The sequence below is a fragment of the Chiloscyllium plagiosum genome, unplaced genomic scaffold, assembly GCF_037043375.1.
Source record: "Chiloscyllium plagiosum isolate Xiang-an unplaced genomic scaffold, Cpla_swu_hap1 HiC_scaffold_6, whole genome shotgun sequence".
NCBI classification, from domain to species: Eukaryota; Metazoa; Chordata; class Chondrichthyes; order Orectolobiformes; family Hemiscylliidae; genus Chiloscyllium; species Chiloscyllium plagiosum.
Window position 1 is genome coordinate 31,300,537 of NW_028270144.1, and position 25,949 is coordinate 31,326,485.

A 25,949-nucleotide genomic window follows, 5' to 3' on the forward strand; every position below is an offset into this window, starting at 1 on the left:
TTTCTATGTTTTCAGGATCCATTATATTTTGCTTTTGTTATGGATTATATTTACTAACTCTGTTGTACTTTAAGTATTCATTTTACTTTAACATACATGTACTGGTTCAAAAGGAAACAATGGAGCATTGTGAACCCACCCTCCAGGAACTCTGTCTGGTCGCCCACTGCTGACACAACTGGCTCCATAACCTGTGCAGTCTCCACACACAGTGCAAACCATGCACTGGTCCAGCTTCCATTTATGCATTCCAGGAGGGCACATAATGGATTTTTCATCTTTATCATCCAGCTCCTCTTCTAAATCTTCATCCATTGCTGTTGCCATGTTTTCCACATTGAAACCTATTCAAAGAATAAACACAATTCAAAATCAGCCTGCCTAAATGAGTCCTACCATTTATGTAATATCCATTAATTTTAATTGGCAAATGATACGGCTGCCCACAAAATTAAATTAATTACAATGATTTCCAATTTTCCTTTGTTGTCAGCATCAGAAAGATCCATGTGTCAACATATCCCAGAGAGCGGTCATTTCCCCTCTGACAAGATGTATAATTTGCAACACTTCGAGACAAACACAAAGACAATTGCTCCCAAATGTCATAGCAGTGAATACTTGAGATTCTTGGTGCCTCTCCCATGATAAGCATTGAAAGATTCACTCAACCATTTCAGCATACTATCCAACTGAAGAGGATTTCTGTTTTGAAGACCAATGGTTTTGACTTAATGAACATTAAGACAAGAGCTCAGTCAGCTAGTTGGGTGTCTTAGTCAATGGCTAAATGAATAACTGATATACCCAATTGAAATCCATCAGTTCAAACAGCATTGAAGATTTGCCTTTGATGTAATTTATATTGCCTTATATCAAAGCTGGTACTGGACTCAAAAAACGTAAACAGTGTTCCAACCTTAAGCACTAACTCTTCTTACATTGTAGAAAACTCATAACAGTACTATCAATTTGAAGTATTCCTGGTCACAATTACATTATTTGTTAAAACAAAAAACATTACCTTGCAGGTAATAGCAAGGGACATTATTAATCTATCTCCTAGAAAACAGATGCAGTGACAGACATACAAAGGAATACTTCAGAACATTCACAACAAATGTATGCCCACTATGAAGAAAAATGATAAAAGGAGGACTCACCACCTGTGGTTAAGTCAGTAAGGAAAGCATCAATATCAAGGAAAAAATAACTGCAAAGATGAGTGGTAGGTAAGATGATTGGTCAGGATATAAGCAGAGCACACATTGACCAGAAAATTAATCAGGATGAAGAGATTACAGCTTGAGAGGAAATATAAAAACAGATAGCAAGAATTTCCATAAGTACTTATAAAGGTTAACAGTAAATAGTGTGCCGATCCTCAAGACAGCAAGAATCGAAGCTAACATTTGTTATGACGTTAATGTGTACTGTACCTTTAAGAGAGAGGGAATGCTGTTCTAAACTGAGAGCTGACATGCTTTTGTGATATGACTAGATAGCAGTCCCAGAATGTACTGGATAATTGAAAATATTTGGCCATGAAATGGATATCTGAGTTTTGGTTGCTGTTTTGACAACAATCTGCACTTAACCAGTTTAAATTATGCCTCGCAGGATACTAAAATCCAATTGATTTTGAATTTATTGTTTGCCAATAACGAACCAATGAGATGATCCGATGTTGAGAAAATAAAAATGTAGGCAATTTGAAAATTGGACAGAGAGCAACTGCCATCAACAAAGATCCAAGAAGTTAAGAAACATTCCTTATTAAAAAGGTACCTTTTCATATGAAACACACTTGTGGTAAAAAGAAAGAAGACCACCCAGGGAATTCAGCAGCTGGAAGAGCCAACGGTGGCTGTGGGGTTTTGAAATTAGGTTAATGTAATTTTAATAAATGTCTTATTGGTACAGCATATTGTTGTAGAGCTGGAGGCAGATAATAAGCAGTTAAGAGAAATGGGGGCTTAGAGTTGTGAATAGTTGTCATTTAATGTTCACTTTTAGAGTTAAAAAATAAATTGATGTTATTTTCTTTAGATAGTGGAATTTGGGAGTTCTGTCACTCATTTTAACAGATTATGAGACAAGGTGAGCTTTTCTGGGTTTTTGGTTTAATTAACAGAAGGGTTCATCACTGTGTCATAACACATTAGATCATGAGGAAATGGTGGATAAAATAAATACTTTGCTTTTGCCTTCACTATAAACAATACAAAAAGTTTCAGTAACAGATGTAAATAGGAGATGAAAAGGAGAGGGGAACTTAGTGAATTTAGAAGTGGTAGCGAAGTGATACTAAACAAACTGATGGAACTGTGAGCTGACAAGCCTCTGGGTACAGATGAGCTTCATCATAGGTTCTTAAGAGAGGTAGCTGATGAGGTCATAGATACCTTGATGCTTGTTTTCAAAAAAACAGCAAATATAACCCTTTCAGTCAAGTAGGCAGGGAGACAGAAAGCAGAAAATTACAAGCTTGAGGTCTGCCATAGGAAGTGTTAGAAATGATCATTAAAGAGAATACAGCTGCACACTTGGGAAAAACATCGCAGTTGTGAAAGGTCAGAATGGTGTAATGAAAGGGAACCATGCTTAACCAATTTATTTAACTTTTTGAAGTAGTAACACATGACATGGACATTTTTGGCAGTTGGGGCAGCAGATATACTGAACTTGGATTTCCAGAAGGCATTTCACTCCATAAAGATTATTGTGGTAAATGCAAATTCAATACATAAGAAGCAACATGTTAGCACAGATTGAAGATTGGACAAGTGACCGAAAACAACCAAAGCATAAAAGTCTTTGTCTGATTGACAGGGTGAAATGAGTGGTGCCGTGCAAGGATGTGTGCTGCAGCCTCAACTTTTGCAATTCATATAAATGACTCCGATGGGAGCGAAGGCGTGGTAGCAGATGACACAAAGATAGCAAATTACATTAGCAAGAGGAAATAAAAAGTTTGCAGAAAGAAATACACAGTGAATCAACAAATATCTGGCAAATGGTAACATAATGTGAGAAAAAGTGAAGTCACTCACTTTGGCTAGAAGAATGAATGAGTAGAATATTAATTAAAATTGACACGATTACAGAATTCAGGGGTGTTCTCGTGCATGAGTCACAAAAGACTAGCATGCAGTTCAGGTAAATAATAAAGGACAATATCCCATTAGCCAGTTTATAATTTTGAACAAAGAGGAATAAAGATGTTCAGCTACGCACGAACACATCTTGAATACTATGTGCAGTTTTGGTGTGCTCATGTAAGGAATGATGCAAATGCTTTGGAGGCCATTCAGAAGACAATTATTGGATTGTCACTTGAAGTAGTAGGTTGTATTAAGACGATAGGTTAGACAGGTCTTTTTTTCCAATACAGTTTAAGAGAGCGAGGGATGACATTTTTTTAGTCAAAAGACAGCTGTTTTTCCTTTAATCTAAGGTTATCAGGGTAGGCGTCAATACAGAATTCCAAACTCAAAGATCAACCACGATTTAATTGCTTAGTAAAGCAGACTTTAGGGTTGGATGGTCTACTTCTACTCCTATTTCACATGTTTATGACTGAAATGAGTCAAATCAGGAGACAACAGTCCTGTAAAAATCAATGCAAATCGCAAATGCATTGCGACCCTGCCTGATTTAATTTTTCAAATACTGATATTGCTTGCATGCATCTAGCCCATTCCAAAGCACTACCATCAATGCGAATCAACAGACCTACTTGACACATCAATCATTTCCCTGATTGGTAAAACTCTAAACTACCAGTGCAATCACAAGTGTAAATAGAAAGTAGAATTGATCTACAGACAAGTGAATTGAAAATTCTCTCCTTTCAAAGACAATGCAATTGATACCACTCAAAATATTAAGTCCTGTCCTTCTCATATATTGAAAAGTTCTTTAGATTCCTTCATGGTTTTAAAAGGTAATAGATTTTTTCATGTTCCTGGCAAGAGTGAAAGCCAATTCAAAGGAAATACACTTCGGGAAAAAAAATCTAGCAAGGAATGGTCCCAACAACAAACGCAGAAACTACAGCAAACTTTGTTTTAACTGGCACCTTATGAACCAGTACTTGCGATAAAAGTGGCAAAAATTGTATACCTCAAATACTGGAAGTTTACTGTATTAATACAATCTCCATGATAACAGAGGAGTCAGTTGAAAGTGCGAGTGAGAACGGTCTCTGCCATTAAGTTTTATTGAAAGCAAAGTTGCATGACTCATGCTGTAAATAATGCATAATAGTGATGGGTATATCATTTGCATTATGTTTCTATTATTTAGTGTGTGTTTTTACCTTACATGAACCTTTCAATCAACAGGAATATTTGATCATCTAACACACTCCTAATCCCATAGTTGCCAGTTAATAAAAGGTTTGTTGTATATCCGATAAAAATAACATCTACTTCTAAAGAGACACTGCTTACCTTTCCCACCTTGACAGAGTGCACCAGTTTCCCGTCCACACTGTCCTTTATTGTTCACACCAAATGTCCAAACTTCTCCATTCTTAGTCAATACACAGGCATGAGCTTTACCCATGGCAACTTGCGTCACAAAGTGACCCTTCAACTCGGTCACAAGACCTATTTATAAGAAGTTTAAGAACACATACTTAACCCAATTATAGACTATAGAAGAATGGTTATGCACAGAGAATACACAAACCTTATGCAAGGCCATTTTCGATTACTAACCTGAGTTGTCACAGTAAACAGCATCTTTGCCGAACATGTACAGTTCTCCCTCCTTTGTGGTGATAGCACTACTCCCATTGTTACATGCTGTATAGACTGCTGTTTTACTTTCCATTTTGATCATTTTCTTTGGCTTATAAGGTTTTGGTTGGCGTCTGCTTTTAGCTACAATGAAAGTAGAATAGAGGTCAATAGCTACACACCAACTATATTACACATTAATGATTCATTTTATTTGAAAAGGAAAACAATTACAGAGATAATTAACTCCTCAAATATGGATTATGCTTTGCACTCATTTTATTTCTAAATCTTAAATGTCTAGGCATTCTCCAGGGACGACAACTGCATGAAAATGTTACAATTATCTGAGCATGCCCTCCCCATGGTTAACCATTCATATATCAGTTTATAAGCCAACATCAAATGACAAACTAATGAAAAGAATATGGTTGTCAGAACATGGATATTTCAACCTATCACTGACAAATGGAAGATATTACCCTCCAAAAAGGACATTTTAAATCATTAGCTTTAAAAGTTGTGCCTATCATCTGTTTCCTATTTTCCCGTCTCTTCCGGATGACAGTGTAGATTGGACAAACTTCCTCCCTCTTCAAGACACCTGTATGTCTCCCATTTGCCACCCTCCTCCTCTAACCAACCAAAAAAGGACTGCGGTGTTTTGAGAAAATAAGGATTTTCTGTTTTTTAAAATTTTATCGTGTGATTGGTAAAAAGACTTTTCTTTCCTTTTTTGTAACTTTAGTCTCAACTTAGATAAATCTTAAGATTAAAAATGCAGGAGATCGCAGACCTGCGTTATGCTCCTGTTGCTCAATATGGAAGCTCAGAGACACAGCTGATGTCCCTGGCTCCTTCACGTGCAAGTGTGTCCAGTTGTAGCTCTTGTTCGACTGCATGACGGCTCTAGAGCTGCGGATGGATTCACTTTGGAGCATACAAGTTGCTGAGGGGGTCGTGGATAGCACGTTTAGTGAATTGGTCACACCACAGATTAAGATTGCTGAGGGAGAAAGGGAATGGGTGACCAAAGGGCAGAGAAAGAGCAGGAAGGCAGTGCAGGTGTCCACTGTGGTCATCTCCCTCCAAAACAGGTATGCCTTTTTGGATACTGTTGGTTGAGTAAGCTCACCAGGAAAAGGCAGTAGTAGTCAAGTTCATGGAACCATGGCTGGCTCTGCTGTTCAGCAGGGCAGGAAAAAGACTAGAAGGGCTGTAGTCATAGGGGATTCAATTGTAAGGGGAGTAGATACACGTTTCTGTGTTTGAAAATGAAACTCCCGAATGGTACATTGCCTCCCAGGTGGACGGGTCAGGGATGTCTCAAATTGACGGCAGAAAATTCTCAAGGGGGAGGGTGAACAGCCAGTTGTCGTGGTGCATGTAGGCACCAATGATATCGGTAAAAAACGGGATGAGGTCCTTCAAGCAAAATTTAAGGAGTTAGGAAGCAAGTTAAAAAGTAGGATCTCAGAGGTAGTAATCTCAGGATTGCTACCAGTGCCACGTGCTAGTCAGAGTAGGAATGGTAGAATAATCAGGATGAATGCGTGGCTTGAGAGATAGTACAGGAGGGAGGGTTCAGATTTTTGGGACATTAGGGCCAGTTCTGGTGGAGGTAGGACTATTACAAATTGGATGGTCCACACCTGGGCTGGACTGGAACCCACGTCCTTGGGAGTGCTTTTGCTAATGCTGTTGGGGAGGGTTTAAACTAAAGTGACAGGGGAATGGGAACCAAATGAGGTGGTTTGTGGACAGGAATGAGGTAGTAACTAAAGCCCGTAAGGATTTAGATAATGAAGTCAGCATGACTAAAGGTAAGAGTAGGCAGGGAACAGATGATGAATGCAGAGGGACTGGTGGTCTGAGGTGCATTTGTTTTAATTCAAGTATAGCATGTAAGGAAGATGAACTTTGTGCTTGGATTATTAGTACCTGGGAGTATGACTTTATTGCTATTACTGAGACTTGGTTGAGGGAAGGGCATGATTGGCAACTAAATATCCCAGGATATCAACGCTTCAGGCAGGATAGAGGGGGAGGTAAAAGGGGTGGAGGAGTTGCATTACTGGTCAAAGAGGATATCACAGCTGGGTTGAAGGAGGGCACTACAGAAGATTCAAGCAGTGTGGCAATATGGGCAGAGCTCAGAAATAGGAAGGGTGCGGTAACAATGTTGGGATTGTACTACAGGCCTCGTGAGATAGAGATACAAATATGTACAGAGATTACAAAAAGATGCAGGAGCAACAGGGTGGTGGTGATGGAAGATTTTAATTTTCCCAATATTGACTGGGATTCAGTTAGCATTAGAGGTCTGGATGGAGCAGAATTTGTAAGGAGCATCCAGGAGGGTTTTTTTAGAGCAGTAAGTAAGTAGCCCAACTCGGGAAGGGGCCATACTGAAAATAAGCCCGACCAGGTGGTGGAAGTTTCAGTAGGGGATTACTTTGGGATAGTGATCACAATTCCATAAGTTTTACAATACTCATGGACAAAGACAAGAGTAGTCCTAAAGGAAGAGTGTTAAATTGGGGGAAGGCCAACTATACCAAAACTCGGCAGGAGCTGGGGAATGTAGATTGGAAGCAGCTGTTTGAAGGGAAATGCACATTCAATATGTGGGACACTTTTAAAAGACAGGTTGATTAGAGTTCAGGAGAGATATGTTCCTGTGAAAATTAGGGATAGGTATGAGGGAAAGATTAGGGAAGCATGGTGAAATTGAGACTGGCGAAGAGGAAAAAGGATGCATATGTAAGGTCTAGGCAACTGAAAACAGATGAAGCTTTGGAAGAATATTGGGAATCTAGGACCAATCTGAAACGAGGAATTAAGAGGGCTAAAAGGGGCCATAAGATATCCTTAGTGAGCAGTGTTAAAGACAGCCCCAAAGCCTTTTATTCATATATAAGGACCAAGAGGGTAACTAGGGAAAGGTTTGGCCCACTCAAGGACAAAGGAGACAAGGTACGCGTGCAGTCAGAGAAAATGGGTGAGATACTTAATGAGTACTTTGCATGTGTATTCACAGAGGAGAGGGACATGGCAGATGTTGAGGTTAGGGATAGATCTTTGATTATTCTATGTCAAGTCAGCATAAGGAGGGAGGAAATGTTGGGTATTCTAAAAGGCAGTAAGGTGGACAAGACCTCAGGTCTGGATGGGATCTATTCCAGATTACTGAGGGAAGCGAGACAGGAAATAGCTGGGGCTTTAACAGATATCTTTGCAGCATCTTTGAACATGGGAGAGGTCCCAGAGGACTGGAGAATTGCTAATGTTGACCCCTTGTTTAAAAAGGTTAGCAAGGATAATCCAGGTAATTACACATCTGCGAGCCTGATATCGGTGGTAGGGAAGCTACTGGAGAATACACCGAGGGATAGGATTATATACCCATTTGGAAGAATGTGATAGTGCATGTGACAGGCAGCATGGTTTTGTGCAGGCAAGGTCATGTCTTACAAACCTAATTAAATTCTTTGAGGAGGTGACAAAGTTGATTGATGAGGGAAGGGGTGTAGATGTTATTTACATGGACTTAGTAAGGGGTTTGATAAGGTTCCCCATGGTAGACTGATGGAGAAAGTGAAGTTGCATGGACTCCAGGGTGTTCGAGGTAAATGGAGAGAGAACTGGTGGGACAGTAGTAGAAGAGTGCTTCTCAAAACGGAGACCTGCGACCACTGGTGTTTCATAGGGATCCGTGCAGGGACCACTGTTTGTGATATACATACGTGATTTGGAGGAAGGTGCAGGTTGCTTCAAGCAAGTTTGTGGATGACACCAAGATTGGTGGAGTACCAGATAGTGAAGGGGACTGTCAGAGAATATAGCAGAATATAGATAGATTGGAGAGTTGGGCAGATGGAGTCTAATCCAGACAAATGCCAGATGATGCATTTTGAAAGATCCAATTCAAGAATAAACAAAATAGTAACTAGAAATGTTGTGTGGAAAGTTGATGCACAGAGAGATCTAAGTGTTCGGGTCCATTGTTCCCTAAATGTGGCAACACAGGTAAGTACAGTGGTCAAGGCGGCATACGGTATGCTTTCCTTCATCGGACGGGGTATTGAGTACATGAGTTGACAGGTCATGTTACAGTTGTATAAGACTTTGGTTCGGCTATGTTTGGAATACCATGTACAGTGCTGGTCACCACATTACCAAAAGGATGTGGATGCTTTGCAGAGGAGGTTCACCAGGATGTTGTCTGGTATGGAGGGTGCTAGCTATGAGGAGAGGTTGAGCAGATTAATGGGCAGCACGGTGCCTCTCAGCGCGAGAGACCCGGGTTCAATTCCCACCTCAGGCGACTGACAGTGTGGGGTTTGCACATTCTCCATGTGTCTGCGTGGGTTTCCTCCGGGTGCTCCAGTTTCCTCCCACAGTCCAAAAATGTGCAGGTTAGGTGAATTGGCCATGCTAAAATTGCCCGTTGTGTTAGGTGAAGGGGTAAATGTAGGGGAATAGGTCTGGGTGGGTTGCGCTTTGGCAGATCGGTGTGGACTTGTTGGGCTGAAGGGCCTATTTCCACACTAAGTAATCTAATAGATTAGAATTATTTTCATTGGAAAGGTGGTGGTTGGGGGGAATCTGATTGAGGCCTACAAATTCATGAGAGGTGTAGACAGGGTGGATAGCAAGAAACGTCCTCTCCCTCCTCCCTCCTCCCTCCTCCCCCCCCCCCCCGAGTGGAGGACTCAATTACTAGGGGTCACGAGTTCAAAGTGAGAAGGGAAAGTTTAGGGGAGGTGTGCGTGGAAAGTTCTTCTTGGAGAAATTGGTGGGTGCCTGGAACGCATTGCCACTGAAAGTGATAGGGGCAGGAACGATAATGTCACTCGAGATGTTCTGGGTGTAGGCTTGCTCGCTGAGCTGGAAGGTTTCTTTTCAGACGTTTCGTCACCCTACTAGGGAGCCTCCGAACAAAGCACTGCTGATGATTCCTGCTTTCTATTTATATGTTTGGGTTTATTTGGGTTGGTGATATCAGTTCCTATGATGATATCATTTCCTGTTCTTTTTTCTCAGAAGGTGGTAAATGGGGTCCAAGTCAATGTGTTTGTTGATAGAGTTCTGGTTGGAATGCCATGCTTCTAGGAATTCTTGTGTGTCTATTTGGCTTGTCCTACGGTGGATGTGTTGTCCCAGTCGAAGTGGTGTCCTTCCTTCTCTGCATGTAAGGATACTAATGAGAGACGGTCATGAGGTTTTGTGGCTAGTTGATGTTCACATATCCTAGTGGCGAGTTTTCTGCCTCTTTGTCCAATGTAATGTTGGTTATAGTTCTTGCACAGTATTTTGTAAATGACATTAGTTTTGCTTGTTGTCTGTATAGGGTGTTTCCAGTTCATTAGCTGCTGTTTTAGTGTTGGTGAGTTTGTGGGCTACCATGATGCCAAGGGGTCTGAGTAGTCTGGCAGTCATTTCAGAGATATCTTTCATGCAGGGAAGAGTGACAAGGGTTTTGGATGTGTTTTGTTGGCTTGTCACCACAGGAAATGACATCACCAACCCAAAGAAACCCAAACATATAATTAGAAAGCAGGAATCATCAGCAGTGCTTCATCAGGTGGCTCACTGAAGATGTTACCTCATATGGTGACAAAACATCTGAAAATGAACCTTCCAATTCAGGGAGCAAACCTACATCCTGAACCTCAACCCGAGCTACAAATCTTCTCAAAACTCGCTCACTTAAGATGTATTTAGACAGATACATGAATGGGTAGGAAGCATTCTTGGAAAATAGGCAGCACGTTTAGATAGAGGATCTGGATCGGCGCAGGCACGGTGGGCCGAAGGGTCTGTTCCTATGCTGTAATGTTCTTTGTTCTTAAGACAGGATTTCAGATAAATTAAAATTTAAAAAGATGATATCTGTGGGAAAGAGCAGCAAGACCAGAGTAGGACATTTTCTTTCACTTTTACTATTTTAGACCAGTAAAGTTTTACAATACATGTATTCACTTTAATTACATATATCCACTTGAAGATGAGATAGCAAACTTTTACGCATTCTATTATGAAATTTGTTTTTAGTGTTTGTAAATTTGGAAATGTAAAATTAAAACATCCAATACAACTTGTACCTTTTTAAAAATAGCATGGAGTTTTGGTTTTGCAGAATGGAAGCATATTGCGAGGATCCTTTTGTAACTCTTCTTAAATATGTGACTGTGGAGCAGTCTCGATGGGCTGAATGGCTTATGTTCCCCCCAATTCGTCTGTTTGTTAATAATTAAGGTTTGTCAAAACCACTTGCATTATTTTTAAATGTTATTAATCACATTCTTAATTGCTGTCATTCATGACTGACCAGAATAATTGAACTCAATTTGCTTTTGATGAACGAGTGCACTGATATGGCCAGGCAGTGTTTTAATGGGCATGGCTATTTCACAACAGGACATGAGCAATGTTAATTAAGTATGCTAGTTCCAAGCTTGTACCTGATTCACCATCCTCTCCTTTACTAGCTAAACCAGTGAAGAAAACACTTCCATCTTCAGCCACCATTAAGGCATGAGAGCCATCATGGCCCACCGAGAATTGTACAATCTTTGGTGATTTGGTGATTGGTAGTTCAACCCATTTTCCTGCGGTCGGACCTCCTTGTTTGATTCCAAGGCTCTGATATTTTCCAGTATAATACATCTAGTGAAGAAACCGAAAAACATTCTTCATTTGAAAGAATTATTACATGATTCAAATGCATATATTCTATTACATTCCACACAGATTAGCACAATTCATCATAATCCACCTGCAAACAAGTAGCCTGAGTAAAGCTGCTAAAATACAAATGAGCATCTGTAATGCTACTTGTCAAAAAAAGGTTTCAAAACATATACTACATATTTTTCAATTAGCTAAGCCTAAGAACATATCTGCAAACTGGCTTTCACCAAAAAATGTCTAAATTTTCTTTTGCTGTGATCATTTTTCTTTTCCACCATCTCCTCTCCTAAGGTTATTACCAACCATCCAAGATCACATAATAATACTACGTTAGTACCATGTTAAATTAACTGTTTGCAATAAGAGCTCTAGAAGGAATGCATTTCAACTCCAATTATGCCATTAAAAAGGCTTATCGACTAATCTCTATAACATAACAGAAAGAGTCCAAGTTAGACACCTCCACTTAAGTTTCAGCATATAGTTACGGTCAGCTTAACCACAGACTTTGAGAGCTATTGCACTGCAAAGCAGAATAAAATGAATAATGATTGTATAGTTAGAAATGGAAATTTGGTGCTGAGGATAGAGGTGCCTTAACTAGGAATTACTGCAAATGGTAGACTCTGTAGAGACAAACAAAACAGCAATTACTGGAAATGCTCAACAGGTCAGGCAGCATCTGTGGAGAGAAATCAAAGTTAACATTTCAGGTCAAATGACTTTTCCTCAGAACTGATGGTAGCTAGGTAAATGTCAGTTTATATGTAGAGAATAGGGTGGGGGAAAGGGGTAAGGAGTAAACAATAGGTGGTGATAGAGACCAAAGAGAGAGAAGACAGTTGGACAGACAATGGAGTGCATAACGATCTGGCTGGGAGGGTGAATCGCTATTAATGGGGACTGTTAGTGGATGACAATGTATTGTGTAAAGTAATAGACTATGTGATAACAAGGCCTGGTGTTAGGTGGCTGAAGACTTAAAATAAGCAAGCTTCATGTTGAATTCAAAAAGCCCCTTAGAGAACAAGGCTGAGAAATAATAATAATGGGAACCAAGAAATGGCAGAAGAGTTGAATAAATGCTGTGTATCAACTTTCAAGTAGAAAATACCAATAAAAATCAAGGGAGACAAAAGTGGATTGGAAATAAATGCAATAACTATCCATAAAGAATAAGATGCTAAGAAAAATAATGGGGCTAAAGACGGATAGGTGCCTTGGACCTGATGGGATGCATCCTAGGATATTAAAGGAAGTAACCACAGAGATAGTTGATGCACTGGTAGTAATTGTCCAGTAATTCTTCAATTCTGGAAAACTCCCAGAGGATTGGAAAACTGCCAATGTAACACCTTTAATTGCAATGGGAAGCAGACAAAAAAGTAAGAATAGGCCAGATTGGCAGTTTTCCAATCTGTTACTGGGAAAATATTAGAGTATATTAGAAAGGAATGTAATAACAGAGCATTTAAGAAATAAACAGAATGATCAAACAGAGTCAGCATGGCTTCATGAAATGGAAACCATGCCTGACAAATTTATCAGAATTCTTTGATTTCATAACCTGCAAAATAAACAAAGGGGAAGCAGTGGATGCAATATTTTTAGATTTTCAGAAGATGCTTGATAAGGTATCATACATTAGGCTACTTATTAAGATAAAAGCCTATAGTGTTGGCAACAACATATTGGCATGGTGAGAGGATTTGTCAACAAAGAGAAGAGAGTTGAGATTAGTAAGGTAGGGGGCCTTTTTCAGAATGGCAACATGTAACTAATGCAGGGCCACTGGGATCAGTGCCGAGACCACAATTATTTACAATATACATTAATGACCAAACGAGGTAGATTAGATTACATTACATTACAGTGTGGAAACAGGCCCTTCGGCCCAACAAGTCCACACCGACCCGCCGAAGTGCAACCCACCCATACCCCTACATTTACCCCTTAGCTAACACTACGGGCAATTTAGCATGGCCAATTCACTTGACCTGCACATCTTTGGACTGTGGGAGGAAACCGGAGCACCTGGAGGAAACCGACGCATACACGGGGAAAACGTGCAAACTCCACACAGTCGCCTGAGTCGGGAATTGAACCCGGGTCTCTGGCGCTGTGAGGCAGCAGTGCTAACCACTGTGCCACCGTGCCGCCCACGGTGAATGTATTTTAGTCAAGGTTGTGGATGACAAAAATAGGTGACAAGGCTTTTGGTGAGGATGATAGGAATATAGACGAGTTAAGTGAGTGGGTAAAAACATAGCAGATGAAATATAATGTGGGGAAATATAAGGTTAAGCACTTTAGCAGGAAGAATAGAGGAGCTGAATATTATTTAAATGGAGAAAGACTGCAAAAATCGATAGAAAAGGAGGATTTAGGAGGCCTTGTGTATGAATCACAAAAGCTAGCATCCAAGTTCAGTAGGTAATGAGAAAGGAAATGGTACATTGATATTTATTTCAAAGCCATAGAGTTTTACAGCATGGAAATAAGCCCCTCGGCCCAACGTATCCATACCGCCCAGTTTTCACAATTAATCTAGTCCCACTTGCCTGTTTTTGGTCCATATCTCTCCATATCTTTCCCATCCAAGTGCCTCTCCAAATATTTCTTAAATGGCAAAATTGTAAGCACTTCCACCATTACCTCTGGCTGCCCATTCCAGATATTCACAACCCTCTCAAAATATTACCCCTCTGGATTCTCTTGTATCTTTTCTCTTTCACCTTAAACCTATGCCCTCTGGGTTTTAGACTCCCCTACCTGTTAGCTATGCACCTTATCTATGCTCTCATGATATTACAGACCTCTACAAGGTCACCCCTAAGTCTCCTATGTATGGGGAACAAAGTTCCAGCCTATCCAGTCTCTCCTTTGTGGGCAGCACGGTGGCACAGTGCTTAGCACTGCTGCCTCACAGCGCCAGAGACCCGGGTTCAATTCCCGACTCAGGCGACTGACTGTGTGGAGTTTGCATGTTCTCCCCGTGTCTGCGTGGGTTTCCTCCAGGTGCTCCGGTTTCCTCCCACAGTCCAAAGATGTGCAATTCAGGTGAATTGGCAATGCTAAATTGCCCGTAGTGTTAGCTAAGGGGTAAATGTAGGGGTATGTTTCCACACTAAGTAATCTAATCTAATCCTTCTAACTGAAATATTCCAGTCCAAGTAGTATCCTAGTAAATCTTTTCTCCACTCGGTCTGGTTTAATAATATCCTTTCTATAGTAGGGCAACCAGAATGGAGGGAATGAGGTATAAAAGTAGGGAGGCTTTGCTCAAACTATACAAAGCACTGTTCAAACTACAGCTGTAATACTGTGAACACTTTTGTGTCCCTTAACTAAGGAAAGAAACATTAGCACTGAGGCAGTCCAGAGATAGTTCACTAGGCTGATACTAAATATGGAAGGATCATCTTATGAGAAGAGGTTGGGCCTGTAACCATTAGAAGAAAATGAGTGACAATATTGCAACATTCAAGATTCTTAGGGGACTTAAGATGCGAGATGTTTCCCTTTATGGAATAGTCTACAAGCAGAGGGCATAATTTCCGAATAAGGGGTCACACATTTAAGACAGAAGCGAGAAAAGTAGTGAATCTGGGGAATTCTTTATCACAGATCGCTGTTGAGGCTGGTTTGTTTACTAGGTTCAAGGCTGAGACAGATGGATTTTTGATCAGTAGACAAATCAAGGATGATAGGGAAAAGGCAGAAAGAGGAATTGAGTATGATCATATTAGCCATGATCTCTCAGATGATTTGGTGGGCTGATTGACCTATATCTTATGGTCTTAATGTGCTGTGACTGGAGTAAAGGAAACAAAACACAGTCCACAGAGGTTCAAGGACATGCCTGACACCAATCAAATTCAGCTGTCAGTCACAGTTCAATTGATAGGAGACTTGTCTTGAAGCCAGTGTTCAGGTTGCAGTCTAGAGATTTGAACGTGAATATCTATGCAGATACTTCAATAGGTATTAAGGGATTGCTACGCTGTTAGACGTATCTTTCTCCCCAGGTGAAAGGTTCAATCAAAGTCCTACCGGTTTTCTCAGGTGGGCATAAAAGATCCCGCACAACTATTCTGAAGTCTCCCAACATTTACTCCTCAACTGATATTATAAAAACAAATTATCTCGTCATTATCACATTGCTGTTTGTGGAAGCTAACTGTGCCCTCATTTGAAAATATTTATTTGCTGCAAATTCACATTGGAATGATCCAGTGCTCTCAAGGGTGCAAATGTAAGTCTTCTTTCCTCTAATTTGAAGAATCCTTGTAAAACAGTGTCGAAGTTCAGATATTTAATTTCAAAGAGAGAGGAAGAAACAATGAATCAAGAGATAAAATAAAGAGAAAGCAAGAGAGTTTGGAATTCCCAAAAATAGTTAATATTTGAAAAACATTCACTCCATGGGTAAAACTAAATTCTCAATACCTGAAAGGTTAATTAAGTAAACAATAAAGGTGAGGGATCAATCTTTGGTAGATGTAGCAAATCAAAGGTACAGTCAAAGCAGGAGAACAAAAATTTGAGATTGGAAATGAAGATCAGAGAATGGTATGAAAGATCAAATAATAAACCTGAGAGTAAGTCAGTCAAACAAGATAAAAACACAAAAATAACAAAAAAGACAAAACTAAAAAGGTTCTCTATCTAACATGCGTACTATTCATAACAAAAGTAAACAAATTGATAGGGTACATTAAAGTAAATATATATGATTGATTGCCGATATGGAGAGGGGGCAGCAATATGACAAGGTTCGCGTTCTGATTAGTGATAAATGACATTCAAGGATAGGATGATGGGCAGGGATAGCACAGTAGAAGGATAACACTATGGCATTACAGCAACAGCAAGTGATGACCTTAGTTCAGGAGACCAGAGTACAGAATTGGTTTGTGTGGTGAGGAATAGTAGAGAATAAAAAAAAGTTACTCGTGGGAATGCTCTACAGGTCCCCGAGTACTAACCATAATGTAGAATGAAGCAGACAAGAATGAATATTGGGTATTTGTGATAAAGGGACAGCAATAACCCTGGGTAATATAAATCTAAGTAGCCAGCTTGAAGGGGTTTATAGAATGCTTGAGACAGTTTCTTAGAGAGGAGGCAATTGTGGAAGCAACCAGAGGGCATGTGACATTAGACTTGATATTTTGTAGTGTGAAAGGATTAAATAAGCTGCGAGAAGGCATATCTCTAGATCACAGTGATCATAAAATTACTGAATTTCACATTCAATTTAAAAGGGAGAAGGTTGGGTCTAAGACAAGTATTTATACTTTTTAATAGATATTTTTATTAGCGATTTAACATTTTTACAAGTTTACAAAAATAAACAAAACTCTCAAATACAAACATTGATATACAATTAAATCAAATATATAATAGCCAAAATTTAACAAAAGAAAAAATACCGAAAAAGAAAAAAAACTATCTACTAATCTAACCTACAACTAACCAGAGTGTATATTTAAGTCTCTTACATGCTCGGAATGTGTTAACATCAAATGTAATAAAACCCGTATTCGTGCGGGATTCCTCTCCTAAGGGGCCCCGGACCAGCCAGGTTTGTAATCTCAATTAAATAAAAGCCCTTGTTAGGATAGCCGAAATATCTGTATTTATGTAATTCAAGAAGGGCTGCCATATTTTATAAAATAATTCGGTCTTTCGGTGCACCATATTTGTAAGGAAGTCAAGGGGAATACATTCCATAATTAATCTGTGCCAATTTGAAAGTCCAGGAGAGCCCTCAGCCACCCAGTTCACCAAAATATTTTTCCTTGCATAGAAAGAGAGAATAGAAAATAGTCTCTTCCTGTACATGTCCAGGGAGGGAAAGTTCGAAAAGCCCAAAAGGAGAGATACAGGGTCCACTTTAATTTCCGTTCCTAACCTTTCTGTCAGGGTACTTGCTACTTTAATCCAATATCTACAGATCTTATGACAGGTCCATAGGCAATGTACAAGAGTGCCCACCTCTATTTTACATTTGGGACACGTTGGAGATGCTCCTGCCTTAAATTTTGCCAATCGAACCAGTGTTATATGGGCCCTATGAAGTATCTTCAGCTGGATAGCCTGGGTTCTGTTACAGATAGCCTGGGTTCTTCTAGCGTTTTCCCAAATATCATTCCATGTTTCTATAGAGATTTCTAGTCCCAAATCCTGCTCCCATGTTTTAAGCAGATTATCCATATAGAACATAGAACATAGAAGAATACAGCGCAGTACAGGCCCTTTGGCCCTCGATGTTGCGCCGATCCAAGCCCACCTAACCTATACTAACCCACTATCCTCCATATACCTATCCAATGCCCGCTTAAATGCCCATAAAGAGGGAGAGTCCACCACTGCTACTGGCAGGGCATTCCATGAACTTACGACTCGCTGAGTGAAGAACCTACCCCTAACTTCAGTCCTATATCTACCCCCCCTTAATTTAAAGCTATGCCCCCTTGTAATACCCGACTCCATACGCGGGAAAAGGTTCACACTGTCAACCCTATCTAACCCCCTAATCATCTTGTACACCTCAATCAAGTCACCCCTAAACCTTCTTTTCTCTAATGAAAACAGCCCCAAGTGTCTCAGTCTTTCCTCATACGATCTTCCTTCCATACCAGGCAACATCCTGGTAAACCTCCTCTGCACCCGTTCCAGTGCCTCCACAACCTTCCTATAGTATGGCGACCAAAACTGCACACAATATTCCAGATGCGGCCGCACCAGAGTCTTATACAACTGCATCATGACCTCAGGACTCCGGAACTCAATTCCTCTACCAATATCTCCCGATACTTCATCATGTAGTAAATGATAAATAGTACTGACGGAAGATACCCCCACTGGTCGTAGGACACTACATTCTCTATCTGATTTATAAAGACTATCTTATAACGTAGTCTTCTTCTGTATATTGTCTCGAATTTGGAAGTATCGAAAGAGGTCTCCATTAGGTATTCCGAATTTCTGTCGCAGCTGTTCAAAAGACATCAGGACCCCATCTTTAAATAGGTCCCCTAGACATGAGATACCCCTGGATCTCCAGAGTTTAAAAGTGGCATCTGTAAACCCGGGTTGGAATCCCCATGCTCTCACTATCGGTGCATAGGGGGATGTTTTATGTGAATTACCCTCATTTTGCCGCATTATATTCCAAGCCTTAATTGTGTTTAGTATTATCGGGATTTTGCAGTGATCTGTAATGATTTTCCTCTTGTCTGAAAATAAAAGGTTAATAAGTGAGTATTTTACTTGAGAGGCCTCGATGTCCAACCAGATTGGGTCTTGTCTGATCCACAATCAATCAGCTATGTAACTTAATAGGGAACTTAACTGATATTTCCTAAAATCTGGGAAGTCCAATCCTCCCCTTGCCTGTGGAAGCTGTAGCTTCTTCAGCTTAATGAGGGGCCGTCTATGATTCCAGATAAAGGAACTCAGCCAGCCATATAATTTACGTAGAGCCAGCCTCAGCAGCATCACCAGAAGCATTCTCATAGGATATAGGAGATGGGGCAGGACATTCATTTTAATTAGTGCTATTCTACCCAACCAGGAAATTGGAAGGTCTCCCCATCGCTGGAGGTCCTGCCTTATCCTTTCCAGTAAATGCACAAAATTAGCCTTATACAACTGACCAAATCCTGGGGTAATAAAAATGCCTAAATATAAGAAGCCCTCCAGGGACCAACGAAAGGGAAAAAGGGATCCGTCCACTAAGTGGGGTATCATAGCAAGGCCACCCATTGGCATAGCCTCCGATTTTGAAAAATTAATTTTATAGCCTGAGAATGCGCTAAATGTATTAATAACTTGGATTAGGCGAGGTACGGACATCAGAGGATTACTGAGGAATAGAAGAACATCAGCTGCATAAAGGGTAATTTTATGTTTACCTGTACCAATCCTCGGGGCCGTTATATTAGGATCAGCTCAAGTATTTATACTTAAGGGCAACTATGTGAGCATAGAGTTGAGATAGCTGAAGTGAACAGAGTAGTAGGTAGATCAGAACCAGTGGCAGATATTGATGGAGTATTTCAGAAAAATTGTATTCCAACTATAAAGAGAATTTTTTAAGGGGAAAACCTATCATCCACGGTTAACTAAAGTTCAGGAAAGCATCTCAAGGAAACAATTGCATATAGAAAAGCTGCAGAGCCAGGCTGAGAGGTGGCAAATGGAGTATAATGCGGACAAGTGTGAGGTGATTCACTTTGGTTGGAGTAACTGGAATACAAAGTACTGGGCTAATGGTAAGATTCTTGGTAGTGTAGACTCTCGGTGAGATCTCAGTGTCCAGGTACACAGATCCTTGAAAATTGCCACCCAGGTTGACAGGGTTGTTAAGGCAGCATACAGTGTTTTAGCTTTTATTAATGGAGGGATCGAGTTCCTGAACCATGAGGTTCTGCTACAGCTGTACAAAACCCTGATGCAGCCTCACTTGAAGTATTGTGTACAGTTCTGGTCACCGCATTATAAGGAGGATGTGGAAGCTTTGGAAAGGGTGCAGAGGAGATTTACTGGGATGTTGCCTGGTATGGAGAGAAGGTCTTACGAGGAAAGGCTGAGGGACTTGAGGCTGTTTTCGTTAGAGAGAAGAAGGTTGAGAGGTGACTTAATAGAGACATAAAAGATAATCAGAGGGTTAGATAGGGTGGACAGGGAGAGCCTTTTTCCAAGAATGGTGACGGCGAGCACGAGGGGGCATAGCTTTAAATCGAGGGGTGATAGATGTCAGAGGTAGTTTCTTTACTCAGAGAGTAGTAAGGGTATGGAATGCTTTGCCTGCAACGGTCATAGATTCGCCAGCTTTAAGTACATTTAAGTCATCACTGGGCAAGCATATGGATGTACATGGAATAGTGTAGGTTAGATGGGCTTCAGATCAGTATGACAGGTCGGCACAACATCGAGGGCCGAAGGGCCTGTTCTGTGCTATAACGTTCTATGTAATATGTTCTATGAGTAGAAGGGCAGATGATTGGACAGAATATGGAGAACAGCAGAGAATGACTAAAGGGTTAATCAGGTTAATGAGAGGAAGTGAGGTAGAAATCTAAAAATAGATAGCAAGAGGTATTGAAAAAGGAAGAAAGAAAATTAAGTGTTCATCGTCTAGAGAGTGAGAAGGTGGAATTAACAGCAGATTGCAGGGAAATAACAGAAGAAATGCATAAATATTTTACCTCCATTATTGGGGATGCAAAAAACATTCCAGTAATAACTGGAAATCAAAATGTGGAAGGGAGAGAAACGCGATGAAATTACAAATCACTCAGGAAGTAGTACTAAAGAAACTGATGGAGCTACAGGCTGACAAGTGCCTACGCCATGATGGGAATCACCTCAGAGCTTAAAAGAGGTTGTTAATAAAGCCGTATATGTGTGAAGTGTACTGTACTTGGATTCCCTGAAAGTATTTGACTAAGGTGTACATAAAATGCTTACTACACAAAGCTGGAATGTGTGATGTAGCATCGACAGAAGATTGGCTGGTTGGTAGAAAAGGGTCTTTTTCTGTTTGGCAGGATATGACAATCAGAATTCTATTGGGGCCTCAGCTGTTTTACAATTTTTAATAACTACTTAGATTAGGGGGGCAAAGGCATTGTAGCTAAATTTGCAGATAACAGAAAGATAGATAGGAAAGTATGTTGTGAAAAGTACAGAGGAGAATGCAGAGTGATGTAGATATGCTGAGTGGACAAAATTCTGGCAGATAGAATATCATATGGGAACATGTGAATTTGCTCCCTGACAGGAAAATTTAAAAAAGGCACCATCATTTAAATAGAGAACAAATGTAGAATTCTAAAATACAGAGGGATCTAGGTGTTCTAGTGCATGTGAAACAAAAGTTTGAATGTAGGAAAAGCATGTAATCAAGAAAGTGACTAATATTTCTCTTATTACAAGAAGTAATAGAACATAAAAGTAAAGATTTTACACTTCAGATAAACAGGGCACTGTTTAGACAATTTTGCAAATACTGTGCAAGTTTTGGCTTCCTTATTTAAGAAAGGAAGTAAATGCATTGGAGGTGGGTCAGAAGGGATTTATTAGATTGATATGAGCAACGGTTGAATGAACAGGGCTTACTTCCACTGAGTTCAGAAGAGTGTGGGGTAACTTGAGTCAAATGTACAAGATCCTTAATGTTCTTGACAAGTAAAGAACATTTCCTCTGTGGACAAGTCCAGAACTAGAGGGTAGTGTTAAAATTACATGTTAGGACAGATGAAGAGAATTTTTCTTTCAAGGGTATGCAACTTTGAATCTGCCTCAGAAGGGGCGAAGGTGGTGTCATTGAATATTTTAAAACTGGAGGTAGATCAACCACCAAACAAGAATCTAAAGTTACTTGGAGAAGATCAGCTTGTGGAATTCAAAACAAAAACAGAACAGCCACAAATCTTATCAAACGATACAGTAGACTTGAGGCCAAATGACTTATATCCACTTCTAATTATAATTATGGCTTACAACATTTGAATAGACAAGCTCCAATTTTATTGGATGTGGTTATTAGGTAACTGAGTAAACTTGTTAACATATTCATTCCTGCAATTCAGGCATTGCCAATAACAACAGTCAATAACTATCCTGATTGCACTTAAGGTTGTGGTCATGAGCTACCTTCTACAACTGCTGTCAGCCATGTGGTGTTGGTACACCCTCAACACTATAATGGAAGTAGTTCCTGAATTTTGACAGTGACAGAAATAATGGTGATGTGCATTAATTCTGCACACTTCGCCAATTTCTGCTGTTTCTCTTTTCTCAATTTCAGTTTCAAGAGTTAATTCTTCCCTGTACCTACCATAACTTGTACTATTTCAATACTAAAAATTATTTATATTGTTACCTACAGGCATCCAACTCGAGTATTAGAAATGAATGCAACTTTTTAAAAATTGATTTTCATGACAAAGTAGTCTTCAAAGGTAAATGTTCTAAATAATCAAATATCCAGGCAGGTATACAGATTAGCTAACAATTGCTGCAAGACGGCAAGTTTTAAATAGTAAAAGGTCCTGTTGTGTCCTCCATTTTGATCACCTCCAGGAATACATTGCTGTGCAAAAACAGAGCAAATCTGGTGAATCAGATCTTTCCCACCATTTCACAAATCAGCAGTAAAAATGATGAAACATTCAATTGAAAACATACAGAATATCTGAATCAAATTCAAACAAATGTGCACAAAGGACTACATTTTTGTTCTACACCTACCTTTTTCTTTTTTTTTTAAACAATGGATTAACCAGACCAAAATGTCTCAATCCTAAAGTGAACCGTAATTGAAAAAGACAAATAATTTTAAACTCATTAATTAGTTTATGTGCTGAGGCATGGACTCTCAAATCTTTTCTAAATATTAAATGCTATTATTTAAAAAGTTGGAATTCACAGTGGTTGTGTGACAAGTGTATCAAAATTTTACACCATGGCGGAATAGATAAAGCTTATGCTTCAAATTAATTACACAAATATTCTGGGCAAAAAAAAACTCAATTTGTTACCCAGATATGTTCAGGAAAATAAATGCTGCCCAAATAAGCAACACCCACAGCCCTTCAGTGAATAAAAAAAAATCCATGTTGGCTGGTAATAGTAATGATTAAACTTTTAGCTGGCATAGATGATGACATGATCAATGAACAAAGACCTAAACATTAACTCTTGGCTACCTTATTTAATGTGCTCACATGACTTTTGATGAAGGGCTTTTGCCCAAAATGTCAATTTTCCTCCTCTTTGGATGCTGCCTGACCTGCTGTGCTTTTCCAGCACGTCTCTAATCTTGACTCACATGACTTTTTGTCCACTATTTTAGTGACGACATTGATGCATGAATTAACACCATACCAAAAAGCAGTCAAAACAAACACATACCATGGACTATTTGATAAGTTGCACTGCTAACACTGACTTGAGTTTTTAAAGAATTATTTTCCACATACCTTTCCATTAGCAGTTTTCATTAGTGCAAACTCTCTGCCTGCTGATACAACAGCTGACTCCTCATCAAATCCTGTACCTGATGAAACATGAACATTTTAAAAGATTTCACCATAGTTAGATAGTACAAAAAAAACATTTTTACATGCACTTAAATTCGGGAAAATGAACAGGTATTGACAGCATCGAAAGGCATTATCATAAATGTTCATGCTGTGTAGACAGAAATGAATTAACAGCCATGTCCAAATATAAGCATGGTAGCCATTCAATGGCACTGCCTGTCAACAGACGTTGCGAGGTTTAAAATGTTATCTTTTTTCAAAACAACAAAGATACTCAAAAAGTGTGGCTCCACCATAAACCTATTTAGCAGTTTATCTATGGGCAAACATATTTAAAAACTAAAATCTTAAAACAATTATACATATAGATGGTGCTATAATGTGGTGTTTTTAATATTTCTGGTATAACTAACAATGTGCACCGTGAATGAGCAGTGACCAACAATACGTGGTCAGACAGAACAAAGTAGTAAGTTGCCAATGGATCATGTGATCAGGGTGGTGAAAAACAGCTCAGCAAGAAGAAACAGGTGGCATGATCATGGAGAAGGGAGAAAGAGAGAAAAGTGTTAGACCGAAGGTCAGGGAGCCATGAAGAGATTTAGAGGGGAAGAGGGGGCAGTCATAAATAGGAAATGGGACCTTAGGGCAGGATGCAAAGTAGAAGGAAGGAACAGAGCACAAGAACAGAGCAGAGCTAAGAGAGAAAAAAGCAACAACTGAAAAATGTACCATAAGTATGTTAGCATTGTGTTTGTAATCATGTTCTGTAATAATTCTTAAAATATAAGACTTAAATACAGAAAGGATTTGAGAAAGTGAGGACTGCAGATGCTGGAGATCAGGGAGCTGAGAAGGCAATAGGTAGATGCAAGTGAGGGGTGTGACTGGGATAGGTGGGTGGGGAGCGTGGAGTGCATAGGTGAGAAGGAAGATGGACAGGTAGAACAGATTGAGAAGGTGGTGCCAAGTTGGATCTGGTTTGAGGTGGGGGACGGGAGATTTGGAAACTGGTGAAGTAGATGTTGATACAGTGTTGTTGAAGGGTCCCAAGAAAGAAGATGAGGCGTTCTTCCGCCAGTCGTCGGGTGGCTTGAATTTAGTGGTAGTGGCAGCCCAGGACTTCAATGTCCTTGGCAGAATGGGAGGGGGTGTTAAAGTGGTCAGCCACAGAGCAGTGGGGTTGTTTGGTGAAAATGTCTTGCAGATGTTCCCTGAAACATTCCATCTGTCTTCCTGATGTATAGAGAGTGCAACAGACACAGTAGATCAGGCAGGTGAATGTGCAGGAAAATCTCTGCTGGATGTGAAAAGATGCTTTGGGGCCTTGGACAGAGGTGGGGAGCAGGTTTTGCACATCTTGCAGCAGCAAGGGAAGGTACTGGGTGGTTTGGTAGGGGGCGTGGACTACTGAGGGAGTCACGGAGGGAATGGTCTCTGCGAAACGCAGATGGGGTGGGGAGGGAAATATCTCTCTGGTGGTAGGGTCTGTTTGTAGCTGGCAGAAATGGCAGAGAATGATGCACTATATCCAGAGATTAGTGGGGTGGAAGGTGAGGACTAAGGATTTTAGAGCCAACGACAAAATGTTTGGTGAGTAACAACTACTAATTACTCAGCCTGCAGGCAAAGTATCCGCTTCCCTTAAGGGAGAAAGAGATTTACCATTGCTAATGAGTGTAAACAACTATTACTGAAGCTGATGTCAAACAGAATTTATGGTTAAATAACATGTTGAGTCACCAACAAAAATTACAGCTTCACCTGCAGGCATAAGGACCTCAAGCAAATTTTGACACTAACGTATTTGCTCAGAGCTGGCACGACACAGAATATTTTTGTTAGAACAGAAGATTGAGTCCCTCAGCAATGCTAATGTTATATTCTCAACCTAAATATAGACCTTTGCCTACCCATTTTTACTAAACCAAATCCTAAAGTCATTAATGCCTTGCTGGAGAACATCACAGATGGCCCTCAGATCCAGTGTTATGTCCAATTAGCTTTTTCCAAATCCTATAATCTTGAAATGACATGCATACAGACTCACTCTGATAGCACTACAAACCAAAACTGGAACTTCAGGCCAAGTTCTCCACAACCCCAACTCCACACTCCAGAATAGCTGAGGTTAAATGGCAAATCATTTAGCAGCAACTTGTATTTCTAAGTGTCTTTAGCACAGAAAACATGCCAGATGTGTGTCACAATAGTGCAACCAGCAGAAAAAGAGCACCAAATGAAGGTGCTGATATGAGGAGCAACGAAAAGAAATTAAGCAGAGTTTTAAACAAAGATAAGGAGTTGGAACAGTAGAAAAGAACTTCACAACTCTGGATTTAAATCAACACTGGCATCAATGGAGGGCAAAGATAGCAGAGAGTTTAAGGAATACCTATTAATATTTCCCTTCTCATCCAATAATGCTCTATATTAATTCCCAAAATAG

At 39.9% G+C, this 25,949-nt stretch overlaps 1 protein-coding gene across 14 annotated transcripts in view; it reads right to left on the minus strand.

Annotated features, from left to right (window-relative positions):
* Window positions 1-25,949, minus strand: part of mycbp2 (MYC binding protein 2) — a 256,550-nt gene that overhangs the window by 149,654 nt on the left and 80,947 nt on the right. For all 14 annotated transcript variants that reach the window (XM_087987962.1, XM_087987958.1, XM_087987960.1 and 11 more), the window contains exons 11-15: window positions 23,438-23,514; window positions 11,213-11,417; window positions 4,725-4,889; window positions 4,455-4,613; window positions 140-344 (exon numbers count right to left, since the gene is read on the minus strand). In XM_087987962.1, the coding sequence (XP_087844088.1) occupies window positions 140-344; window positions 4,455-4,613; window positions 4,725-4,889; window positions 11,213-11,417; window positions 23,438-23,514 (811 nt within the window). The remainder of the gene's footprint in view (window positions 1-139; window positions 345-4,454; window positions 4,614-4,724; window positions 4,890-11,212; window positions 11,418-23,437; window positions 23,515-25,949) is intronic.